This window comes from Perissodus microlepis, chromosome 23 (genome assembly GCF_051167445.1).
Source record: "Perissodus microlepis isolate ML-2025 ecotype Zambia chromosome 23, ASM5116744v1, whole genome shotgun sequence".
Lineage (NCBI taxonomy): Eukaryota > Metazoa > Chordata > Actinopteri > Cichliformes > Cichlidae > Perissodus > Perissodus microlepis.
Window position 1 is genome coordinate 41,802,107 of NC_140482.1, and position 12,596 is coordinate 41,814,702.

Consider the following 12,596-nt stretch of genomic DNA (forward strand, 5'->3'; position numbering starts at 1 on the left):
GTTTTTAAATTTAATGTTGCTGAAACAACAAAGTAATAAATAAATAAATCTATCTGATGGAGAAATCCCTCATCTTTGGAAAAGAGAGTTTATTACAGAGAAATGTCTCTTTCCAAACTAAAAGCTATACTATACGCTTCTTCTGGGCTATATTCTCAGCAGCATATTAAACATATCAGGTCCCCATAAGGAGAATCCTGTGCTAACGGCTGTCTAAATGACTCGGGTCAAGTTTGTAGCATGTGTGCTTGTTGTTTTTGTCTGCTTCCACTTGTCTTTGCACGAGGATGATGTCGGCGTAAACGTGCAGTCATATTCGTTGTGTTCCCACTAGTGCTGTCAGCGTTAATCTGAAATGACGTTAACGCCACAACGCGGCAAATCTCCGTTAACGAGCTACCGCGGATCGCCCCGTGCGTGGGGCTGGACAGCGTCAACATGTTAACGAGCTAACTGCGCTAATACACTAGTTCCCACCATGTAATTGAGCATTGCGTGGCACATCCGACATACTGTTTTACTTTAGTCCATGACGTGCTTACCTTCAGGGTCATACATCACATGAAAACCAAAATAGTTCCAAAGGCCAGATCTGAATGAGGGTGGGGGAGGTTCAGTTTGCCATGTCGCAACGAGCTTAGCTTCTGTCTTGCTAGCTTGCGCTGTGCTCAGTGGATCTGCGCTCGACAGTGCAGCCTAGGTGGAGTAGTCGAACGCAGATCCACTGAACTCTCAACACAGACAGCATCGTCAGAAGAAAAGTTGATAAAATAAATTAAAAATTTTGTATTGTTCGATACATATGCGTACCGAACCGGAAGCACTGCATCAAACGGTTCAATATCGATACGAGTATCGTTGCACCCCTAATAGACAGGAGCCTGGCAATGTAGGGCTGATTTTCAGAAATCTTTAAACGAATTCTGAAAATCCCTGGAAACTGAGGCGGGAAGCAAGAATAGGGGTGATGTGCGAGCACCTTCATGTAAGGAGCCTCACTGCTGCGTTCTGGACCACGAACACAGTCAAGGGAGGCGTCCGAGCAGAAAATGCAAGTGTGCACTAAAAGTGCCAAACTGTTGGGTTTCAGTGAAGGTTTGATTTTTGAGATGTTTCTTAAATGAAAGAAACAAGACTGGCTGAGCTCTGGGATTCAAACTTGCTGTTCATAAATAATACCAACGGCCTTAATACATGATTTGATGTTGCCTGAGAGCAGGCTGGTGTAATAACTGACCTGCTTAGAGATGTCTTCAGGCCCGAACAAATAAAAACCTCAGTTTTAGCACAACAGAAGTTTTTAATCGCAGTGGAGCATTCACTGAGGAGAGGTTGTTTGTCTTGACAGAAAAATACAGCTGTGTGTCATCAGCAAAGAAATTCTAGGAAGTGCCTTTGAAGCTGTTTAGCAGAATGCCCAGGAAAGAAAACTGCACCAAGGATTGAACCCTGAGGAACCCCACGTGTGAGGGGGGCCGATGAGGACAAACAGGTAAGTATGATGAGAACCGTTTGAACCAGAAATACCAACCCCTCCCATGATTACTGGTGTCAGAGGCTGCAGATACGTCAAGCAGAACTAAAGCAGAATAATCACTTTTGTCTAAATGCACAAGAATAAATCACATTAAAATAAGTAAAGGTGCATATAATTGGGTACGGTAAAAGGACTAGATGTTACAATCCCTGATAATGCTTTGCTTCAAATGGAGAAAGTCTTGAGGGATGGCTGTTATGAGGAAACTTTACCAGCGGCACACATCGTTGTGTGCCTCAGCTTCACAGGGTGTTTCGGTCTTTTACCCAGGCGAATCTGCCATTTTTTACCTTCCTTGGTTAGGTTTAGGGATTAGAGATCTGATCTAGATTATCATATTAAAATTTGGGACACATTGTCAGTAGTGGACCTTGGATTCATCGGGTGTTTTGGCCATTATCACTAGACACCCTCATCCAAGGAGGCCCTGCCAGGGCTGATCAGGCCTCTGAGTGTGTCGGTGGTTTATGTTAACTTGTTATTTCTCTTCTACTTTCTTCTGTTTAGTTTTCTACAGTTTATTTTCTTCTATTAATTCACTGCAACTGAGAAGTAATACTTACCTCTTTAATATATATGGAGCCTCACTTCTTCAAAGGGATAGAAAAGGTGAAAGAGAGAAGTGAGACAAGACAGGAGAGAGCAGAGCTGGAAGGGCTCTTCTATGCTATAAATGGGTACTACTCCTAACAAAGTAAGAACGTGACGATCACAAAGTGCCTTAAAATAGAAATTAAAAAATTAAAAAAAATATAAATATATATAACCAGAGCATTAAAAAAAGAGTTGACTAAAGACAACAAATTTTCAGCATGTACCACAGAGATATACCATAAATCTATGCTCTCAGCAGAGTTTGTTGTTGAACTCCATCTCCCAGAATCCTGAGCAAAACGTAAGAAGGTGACGTATATGTGCTACGTGTCCAGGAAGTTCTGTAGTCAACATGGCGGCGCAGCAGGGAGATGTTGATGAGCTGTTCGATGTGAAAAATGCGTATTACATCGGCAGCTATCAGCAGTGCATCAATGAGGCGCAGAAAGTGAAGGTAGGTGACAAACAGTTAACACCTGAATGCGTTTAAACGAAGCTCTCCTGCGTCCCCGCGGCTCTGTGTGAGCCAGCGTCCCGTTTGCGAGCAGCAGTGCTAAACCTGTTAGCTCAAACTTCTCTCGGTGCTGAAATGCTGCCTGTGTTTTGTCTTTGAAGCCGTCGTCACCAGAAAAGGAGATCGAGAGGGACATGTTTCTGTATAGAGCGTACATTGCTCAGGTGAGTGTCTCCATCAGAGCTCTGTCACTGCGCACCCACCGCTGTCACGGAGTGTCGATGAGACCTGTCCTCTTACTTTCTGTGTTATTGCAGAGGAAGTATGCTGTTGTCCTGGATGACATCAAGGCCAACTCTCCCCCCGAGCTGCAGGCTGTGAAGATGTTTGCAGAGTATTTGTCGAGTGAGAGCAAAAGGTACCATTTTTACCTCTCCAAAAGTTGATTCTGTTCATTTGGACGTAGCGTTTTGTGGGAGAAACGTTTGGTCACTCATCCAGGTGACTTCTTCAGTCTCAGCTGACTGCAGGTTTCCCCGATCTTTCCCCCAATCTTATAAACCTCCCAGCCCATTGTTCCTTCAGTGGGCTGGTTTCAGTCATTATGCAGATTTACTCTTTATAAGATCGGGGGGCATGATGGATAAAACGTATTATTTTTCTGTAGTTAATACTAGTTGTCACTGTGGCCTTCCAGTCTGTATCAATAGTAGGCTAAAGTTCACACAAGCAGTTCGATATGTGCTGGTCTTTGTGGCTCTGTGGAAAGCAGATTTAAGGTTGCCAAGAGAGGAACTGCGATGCTGTGTGAGGGTGTCAAGAGTTTATTTGAGGGTGGTGTATGACGACAGCGAGACTGTTGTGAGGGGTGTGGGAGGAGTGAGAGGTGGTTTCAAGGTGGAGGTGGGATTACATCAGGCTCTGGCTCCGAGCACCTTTTTGTTTGTGCTGGTGATGGACAGGCTGTCGGATGAGGTAAGGCAGGAGTCTCTGTGGACTCTGAGGATTGCAGACAACATTCTGAACTGTAGTGGGAGGAGAAAATGGGTGGAGGAGAGGTGGAAGTGTGTGTGTATGTGTGCTAGAGAAAAGAGGAATGAATGTCAACAGAAAAAAGATGCATGTCTGTGTAAGAGTGAAAATACAAGGAGGAAAGGTAGTAAAGGTCATTACCTGGGACGATCATCCAAGGCAGTGGACAGAGTGGGTAGATATAAGTGTTAGGAGCAATTTATGACAGAAGGATGGCAGCAAGCTTGAAAGGGAAGGTTTATATGATGGCAGTGACATGCTCTGATGTATGATGTCGAAATGATGGCGCTGGAGGCAGAATGAAGATGCGCAGATTTCTCTCTGTGAAAATGAGTATATCAGACGGCTCAGGCTTCTGACTTTGAAGACAAAGTTAAAGAGGCGAAGCAGAAATGTGTGCAGAGAAGAGGAGGAGAGTGGATATACTGGACAAAGGATGTTGTAATATGGTAGGAGGAAGATCTCTGAGAAAAGCTGTGCAGAAGGTTGGTGTGATGGGCAGTTAATTGACTGTGTCATCCCCCGAGGGAGCAGCTGAAAGAAGAAGAAGAATTAGATGTGCGATTACTTTTAAAATGCAGAGATTTGGGTTCAGCAGAGACTTCTTGAGTGTTTGAGGGTCCCGGGTTTTCATTCGTTCTTGATACAGGCCTGATGAACACCAACAGGTCTTATATCTGTTGGCACTCCAAACTCCAGGTGTTCAATAATGTCCTGTGTGTCCTAAAGAAGAGAAACAAGTGTTGTGTTAATAATGCACATAAGATACGATAAATAATTCAGTTCCCCTGTGGTTAACAGATTGTATAAAAAATATATTGATGGTAGGACTTGTAGATCTTTTGTTTATTTCACTCTCATATAGACATAGTTACAGACTGTTTCCTGTTCTCAGTGGAAATTGTGTTTTGTGATGTTACGTTTGCTTAGTTTTTATTCATGTTTTACTGCTTAACAAGCCTGACAGAATTCAGGAAGGTGTCCATGTACAAATTTGAATGAAGAAGACAGGAGATGGAAACAGCTTAATCTTCAGGTGGTAGTTGTTTTTTCTTCACAGCTTTTAATTAGGCTTTGTTTTTGTTCAGGGACGTAATCGTTGCCGATTTGGACAAAAAGATGGCAAAGAGTGTGGATGCTGCCAACACCACCTTCCTACTCATGGCTGCCTCCATCTATTACCACGAGATGAATACTGATGCTGCCCTCAGGACTCTGCACCAAGGAGAAAGCCTCGAGTGGTAAGAAGGGAGTGACATTTTTAGCTTAACAAGGTTTGATTTATGATCTGCTCCAAACATTTTCCCCATATTTTACTAATAATCACCACAAAAACAAGAACAGTTTAAATTTTAACGTTCATTTTTATTCATAACCAATATTTGATGGAGATGCTCAGTCATCTGAGCTCATTTTGCATGATTACTGGACTCACTGTGCTGCTTTGACAAATGCGCACAAGTGCCTACACAGCTAATATGTGGGAGTGTGAGAGGGAGATGAACTACATTTACATATAGAAGTCATCAATCATGTATTTTGTTTGACGTTTTTCTAAATATCACAGATGATTTCTGGGTTGTTTACAGTCTGTGAACTCTGTAACTTTGAGCCCTCGTAATTTGTTTTTGGGACGTGAAATGTGTCCTGTGTCATCTGTGCTCAGTGGGATCTTCACTCCCTGCTGTTTAAAGAGCTCTGCATGAAACTGACCAAGCCCTACCCTTGTTGTTCTGTTTTTTTTCATCAGTATGGCCATGACCATTCAGGTGCTTCTGAGCTTGGATCGTGTTGACCTGGCGAGGTATGACATTACTTGGTGTTTTCATCCAAGAGAAAAATGAACATGACAGTAGAGAATTTCCACTAGAATTGGTTGATCAGCTTCTGGAAGCGCACATCTACAGTTCAGTACAAAAATCTTCAACCAGCTTTCAGGCTTTCTTGTGATTTTTTTTTTTTTTTTTTTTTTTTTTTTGATGCGGTGTCAAACAATAGTTCTCCAGGTTCTTCTCTGGATATTGGCTCGTTTTTAACCCTTTATGGCCGGTCGGAGCGGGTACGCTCCGTTTTGCGTAACTATTTTAAAAGCCTGGTAGAACTGGAAGCACATAAGCTGGCACAATCATTTTTTGTGCACATGATACCAGAAGAGTTGTACTTACATCTTATGCATTCAGCTTGTCCGAGGTCACGGTTTCCTTCCACACATGGCTTTGCAAAAATTGCTTTAAAAGCATTTGCAGCAACAAAACCCAAATATTCCAGAAACACGCTTTGCCGATCTGATCAGCTGTTCATGACACTTCCTACGTTGGAATAGACGTCAGTGCGATTTATCTGATGTCGGCCATCACCTGCCCGAAACCGGAAGTGACGTCATTTTTGCGGAAAATATCGTTTTTTTCTATAGCGCATTTACAAAGATATGCTGGTGTTATTAAAATTCATGTTTACACTGCTGGAAATAGTTTATTTTGATGCACACGCAGTTTTTTTGTTTGTTTTTTCAAATTTGCATTATAATATTTTCGTTTTTCCTGCAGTATACAAAAATTGGTGTGTCTCAAAAATAAAACTATGAAGACACACAAATTTCCTGTGGTTGGAAACTATTTTGTGCAACTTTTTTGCATTTACACTTTTGAGGGATAAACCTCTGACTACAAATATGTGTAAAAAACCCAAAATGATTTTCTTTTTTGTAGTTTATTGCACTTTTTTGCTATTTATGTAGTTACTATGGACTTAAAGCATACATATTATTAAAATTTGGGCTGTAATGGTTGTATTGATGTATAGCAACTTGAAATGCTCCCAAAAATGGCACTACAGCATGTAAAAATATAAAGATAACTCAGGCGGACTTGGTTCTATGGTAGGTCTTAAAGGGTTAATCCAGCTCTTGTACCCGACCATTGTCAAAGGAGTTTAGCCTAAAAAAGGAGGAAACAGTGCTGTATCTACACATAATGAACAACTTGTCAAACAAGCATCTTACACAGACTGGGGGATTTTCAAAGAGCGTTTAGCCAAAAACACGGCGTATCTCTGCAGGGTGTGCAGCGTATCCCAAACACAGCCGGTGTGATGAAATCCCCCAGAGTGTGGGATCGTCGTGACAGAGAACAACAAAAAAAGGAGGCCAGCATCCAAAGACGAGCTTTGAATATCCTTCAAGAAGCCTGGAGAACTATTCGTGAAGTCTGCTTACAGAAATTACAAGATTATGGCAGCAGACACACACCCAGTCTCACGGGTCACATGCTAGCCTACTCCTGGTGCCACATAAAATGGGAGGGTGGCGTCAGGAAAGGGCATCGTGTGTAAAATCTGTGCAAATCAGCATGCACGTACATCCGCTGTGGTGACCTCTTGGGAAATAAGAGAGCAGCTACTTTCTATTGTATGTTTGCATGTTTCAATAATAATAGCATAATACAGAGAAATGAGGGGGAGCTCAAGACTTTTGCACAGTACTCTATCAAACAGTTTAACTCAGCAGACCTGCTGTGTGTATTACTAATTCTGTGAATTAGAAAAGCTTGCATTAACAAAAACAGACTGTAAATTGTGGCAGTCATCCTCTCATCACATTTTCTTTTTTCATAGGAAAGAACTGAAGAAGATGCAGGAGCAGGATGAAGACGCCACCCTAACCCAGCTAGCAACAGCCTGGGTTAACATTGCTGTGGTGAGGGGACAAACCTTCATTAATGTCCCTCTGTGCTAACCCTCAGTACATAATACAGGAGTTGGTGTAGCTGCATTGAAATGAACTAAAGCAGCAGGAAATATTGGTGCAGTGTAAAGCTAACCTAGCCAGAGTGTGACAGGTGGTAAATGGACGGTTCTGCTTATTAAACAGCTCATATCTTCAGGAGCTCTGCACCCCCGTCCTCATTAGAAAAACAATACGATGCATATAAAGCAGCTGCGACTGACTTTTCAGAATCATCACTGACTCACAGTCTGTTTGTTATTCCAGGGTGGAGAGAAGCTGCAGGATGCCTACTACATTTTCCAAGAGATGTCTGACAAGTACTCTTCTACACTGTTGCTCCTCAATGGCCAGGCGGCCTGCTACATGGCTCAGAACAAGTGGGAGGAGGCTGAAGGAGTGCTGCAGGAGGCGCTTGATAAGGTTGGAGGACAACAGCAGTTGGCTTTTTTTGGTTTTTGTGTGTCTGTCTAGTCTCTGCATTTATGCACAATTCACTGAATGCTTTATTAACTTGTTTCTAAGGCAGCTTTTAGATCCATGGTCTTAGAGCTGAGAGTAATGCCACTTTTTACGTAATGAATAAACTCATGTTAAGGAACATCTTCCTCCTAGTCGTGATCTCAGCCAATATGTGTGATAGTCAGTCAGATGCTTCTGTTACATTTACAGCCTGCACAGAAGCTTATTTTTGAACCCCATATTAATTCGTTTTCTGCACTGCTCTGGGGATGAAGAACTCCTAAAGCATAATTTATGGTCATACAACTTGGTTGGTACGCTGCCAGACGGGCCGTCCTCGGACCTGAGCGGACTGCAAACGCGCTACTTCTGCCGCACCATCAATTCTGCTTAACACAAGTTTAGTTAGAAAACCTGGGAATTTCTTCACAGTGACTCCACGTTCGCTGCATCCTGACCACCAGTGAGTGGTTCAACCCAGATAAAAATGACAGTTGTTGCTGATCCTTTTGTTTGTGACAGCAGCTGTTACATTTTGCGTCACGCTCAGTGGACGTGAATGGTCGTGTGTTTGGGTGGGAGGCGGGGTTCATTTTAGTGTGAACCATATTATAACTGCTGAATCCAGACGACCTGAAGAATAAAGTATCTTAGTATATAACTGAAGAAGTAAATGATCTGAGTGTAACAGCAGGGGGCAGCACATACACACTTCTTGCACTTGATCTCTAACAGGATTTGGTTGGACTGTAGTTTTTATTCCTCCATTCAACAAATGTTATTTATCCGTGTTCATTATTTAAACTATTGAATATAATCTGTTGTTGTAAATAAAAACTACAGGTCACTTTATAAATCAAAGTCATCTGCATTTTGAATCCATCTGCGAGTGCAGATCACTTTGATGCCAGTGGTTATTATAGTTTTTTCTAATTAGTTTTTATTTGATTTTGCCTTTTTGTTTTTGATTCAGTTTGGTTTCCTGGGTGTATTTTCTCATTTGAGTTAACATCTTTATTGTTTTAAAATGTTAAGCTTTAGCTTAGCTTGTATTAGTTTCGGGGTTAATTTGAGTCCAGATTCTCAATAAACGCATCAGGTAAACTGTTAGGAAATCTTAACCAAACTAACAGATACTAACGATTTGCCTGGAATAACCTTGGTTGGTGATGCCTGCTGTGAGTCTGGTCTTATCATGTTTACAGGTATTGATTTTAGAGAGCATTGGTTCATGTTGCTGTAATGTTCTAAAGCACACATGTTTTTGCTGTGATTCACTTAAAGCAGTGTGACATTAAACTGGATCACTGCGACCTGCAACAGGTCAAGCTGAGTCTTTCAGTAAGAAACTTTAAACATGCTGACAGTAAAGCGTCTTCCTCTCTCTCTCTTATCCCTATCAGGACAGCAGCCACCCTGAGACACTGATCAACCTCATCGTGCTGACCCAGCACTTGGGCAAAGCTCCCGAGGTGAGACTTTGAACCCAAAGCCGTCTGTGATTTAACCATTGGTTTTATCAATATCCTATAGATTAAGTCATCATCTTTCAAAGAGGTTTGAAGCAGCTTTGCCCCCTCACCCTTCATGCCTACATCGAGGATTAAAAATAAGATGCACTTCTTGTTTTGTTTTGAACCAGACAAATCCTTTCTGCCATAGAGGAGTTGCACAGTCTGAAGATCAGAGTTCATGAGATAACGTTCACTTATCTTCCTTACATTATAAGGACTTCAGAGCACACAGATAGCAGCACATTGCTGACATGAAGCTACAAGTCATCATTAGATTGTTTCCACCTGCAGTAACCGCTGATTAGCACATCTCACTCAAGGTTTCCTGGAGTTGTGAGGAAATTTATTTGCAAACTATACGAAACACAGGGTCTTAATATCTGGTATTATAGAAAGGAGTACACAGGTGGAGCATTTAGAGGTTTTATGGCATGACTCTGATATTCTTTACCAGTGTAACATGTTACAGTTTGGTTGCAGACATTTTGGAAAAGTTGTTTCTGTTGGTAACCCTGTGTCACCTTTTGTCTGTAAACCTGCTTTTTGTGGACTTTTGAACTTTGTTTTTGGTCAACGTTACCTGTTTTTGGTACTGTGTGTCTGATGAGTTTATGATGTCCCCAGGTAACCAGTCGATACCTCTCCCAGCTGAAAGATGCACACAGAGCCCACCCGTTCCTCAAAGACTATTTAGCTAAGGTAACATTCTTGCCGTTAAGCATTCTGACAAATATAACGGTTTAATGGATGTTATGAAAGTTTTAGTGCCAGGTGTCCTTTGGAGCGAAGCCACTGTGGGTCTTTAGCCCTTGTCCCACACTGGTGTCATTACGTAAGAGTGCAGATGTACATAAACATGCTTAAAGTGGGTTACAGTGCTCCTGTGGTGCTGAACTGTTCCCTCTGCTCTTTGTTCTCTTGCAGGAGAACGAGTTTGACAGACTAGCCATGCAGTACGCTCCCACAGCTACAGCATAGAGCATCTGCTCGTACTGAGGAGGCACTCTAACAATGGATGGACTTCACTTTAACACCACAGACCCAGCTTCTCCCTTTCATTTAAACGTGTACTGTGCTTTGGTATTTTTTGCTCTGAAACTTTGGCTGTAATATTTAAACCACACTAGATGTCACAATTCCCCGTGGGGACAGCCCAACGAGTCTTTCTTTTGCTAGCCACTCTTGAAAATTGCATTTGTTTTACAACACATCTGTGTAATGCCAGCATTCCTTTGAAATGATAATAAACGTGTGACCCGGCTGTGTGATGATGTGTGGATTTGTGTGCCTGAATGTATTAGCGACCGGAAATTCAGACATGAACGCGCTTTCCGAATTATCTGTGATGCAAATTGTGAACATGACGCTTTTTTTTTTTTTTTCAAACACAAAGACAACGGTAATTACGTCACAGCCCCTCTGCTGCTTTTTTCCTTTCTATTTTTCTTCTATTTATTTATTTTACCCGGTTTCTTTTAAGCGTAGCTGGGTTGTCTGTGCGTCTTTGAACGCACCAGTGAGCGCGGCTCGTCAAACCCTCGGACACGTTTAGTAGCCAGACGACGAGGAGGAGGAGAATAAGAGGAGGCGACGGGGCTCCTGGTGGGATGAGAACATCCTCATTCATCCGTTTTTTGAAGCTGGAATAACTTGTGTTCGTCTGAGACTCGGCCGTGTGACGGGAAGCTGTAGGTTAAACTCGGGAGACGTTATATAAGGCGAATAACGGACCCCGATGAGAGCGCGCGTGTGACAGCGCAGCAGGGTTTGCCACCATCACCGGAGAAGCGACAGAAGCTTTGGACCTCTTTTTTCACCCCCCTCCCTCTGTGTTTGTGCGCTCAAAGGCGATAAATGCTAATTCATTCAAGTCGCTAGCTAGCTTGGAAGCCCCTGCCAATGCTGCTCCATTCACTGCGGTGTGCGTTGCGATTTCATTTAGCTAGGCGGCTAACCGGGGCGCAGATGAGCTGAGTGCGTAGCGGAATGATTAGCAGAAGAAACCTCCTCCAGACTGCCGCTGATGGCTCAGATTAATTGTCTGTACTGGCTTCGTAATTTTTCTGCGTGATTCTCAAATCCAGCCGCGCAGTCCGCCGTGTCTGCTCTCATAGCTGGCGGGGGCCCTGTATCATTCATAAACTGTCGTGGACGCAAAAGAATGGGCCCCGGTCTTAATTTGGAAAACAAAGAATTAGGCTACTGAAGAGGTTAAGCTGGTTAGAGAGGCTTGCTCTGGCTTCTTTTTCTAAGCACAGCTAGCAAGCTGTTTAACCAGTCAGTCGCCGCGTCTGGACCGTACTGCTCGCTGGTGTCTTTGCCCATATTTTTCTTGCGTGCTGGTTTTTGCGCCTCACCACAATGGGTAGTCTTGCCGGGAGCGCCGGGGCGGTTGAAGTGGAGCCCATGCCGGGCTACATAGAGTTCATCACCAGATCCACCATCGTCATGCTGGACGCATGGAGAGACTGTAGCAGCTGCGGTCTGGAGCTCAGCAAACGGACTTTCCTGGATAACGCTTACATTACCTGGACCGAAATCGCCCTGTTTTTCTTTTGCGCCTATTTGTGGACGAAGGTCAGGAGGGGACTGACAGAAAGTCTGTTTAAGGTGGGTGCCATGCAGTCCCTAATACGCTCGTCTTAGGGATTCATTCTTCTAATTGAAACAAGTGTGGCCTCCCATCTGTCAGTAGTTATAACGGGAGGCACACGATGCTCTGTACAGGCAGGTGGGAGTTTAAGAAGTACTGTCTGGAACCTGTTGCAGGTTTAATACAAAGGAACAAGTTAGAGGAAGGGACACCTTAAATCCTCCTCAGATAGCCTAACCACAGTGTCAGAAAATATTAACCTGACTCTCAGGCTGCCACAAACACAGCTGCAGCGGCGCGCGCAGCTTCCCGTACTGCAGGTTCTCATTTTAGTGCCGTTCAAGTAGGGTAAGAAACTGTCCATATGCTCTCGCAGATGCACACGGTAGCTGCCGTACAGCTTCACAGCACACGCTCTGAATGTGCACGCTGTGTGCAGAGGAGGCGAGGAAGTCAGGGGGACTCCCAGGGGAAGAAATGTGTGCGTGTTAGATAGCCTTATCTACACGTGCTGGGTGAACAGGTCCAATGGATGCTCGTTAGATAAATTATTTTAGTTTCACTTTAATTTGGAGTATTTTATTAATGCTGCACGCCTTGTTTCTGCAAGTTTATTATTATTGTTATCCATCCATCCATCCATTCTCTTCCTCTTATCCTTCATCATCATCATCATCGTTGTTATTATT

General features: G+C 43.2%; 2 protein-coding genes across 2 annotated transcripts in view; both read left to right on the forward strand.

Annotated features, from left to right (window-relative positions):
• Positions 1 to 2,448: 2,448 nt before the first annotated feature.
• On the forward strand, positions 2,449 to 10,575 carry cope (COPI coat complex subunit epsilon). The gene is made up of 10 exons (XM_084922256.1): positions 2,449 to 2,585; positions 2,747 to 2,809; positions 2,903 to 3,003; positions 4,706 to 4,858; positions 5,368 to 5,421; positions 7,230 to 7,311; positions 7,606 to 7,761; positions 9,204 to 9,272; positions 9,939 to 10,013; positions 10,239 to 10,575. The coding sequence occupies exons 1-10, from the start codon at positions 2,484 to 2,486 to the stop codon at positions 10,290 to 10,292; spliced, it is 909 nt and encodes a 302-aa protein (XP_084778382.1). The 5' UTR covers positions 2,449 to 2,483; the 3' UTR covers positions 10,293 to 10,575.
• A 238-nt stretch (positions 10,576 to 10,813) lies between these two features.
• The window catches only part of cers1 (ceramide synthase 1), a 34,590-nt gene continuing 32,807 nt past the window's right edge, over positions 10,814 to 12,596 (forward strand). Inside the window, exon 1 of the mRNA XM_084922255.1 lies at positions 10,814 to 11,924. Coding sequence (XP_084778381.1) covers positions 11,676 to 11,924 — 249 coding nt within the window. The 5' untranslated portion in view covers positions 10,814 to 11,675. The remainder of the gene's footprint in view (positions 11,925 to 12,596) is intronic.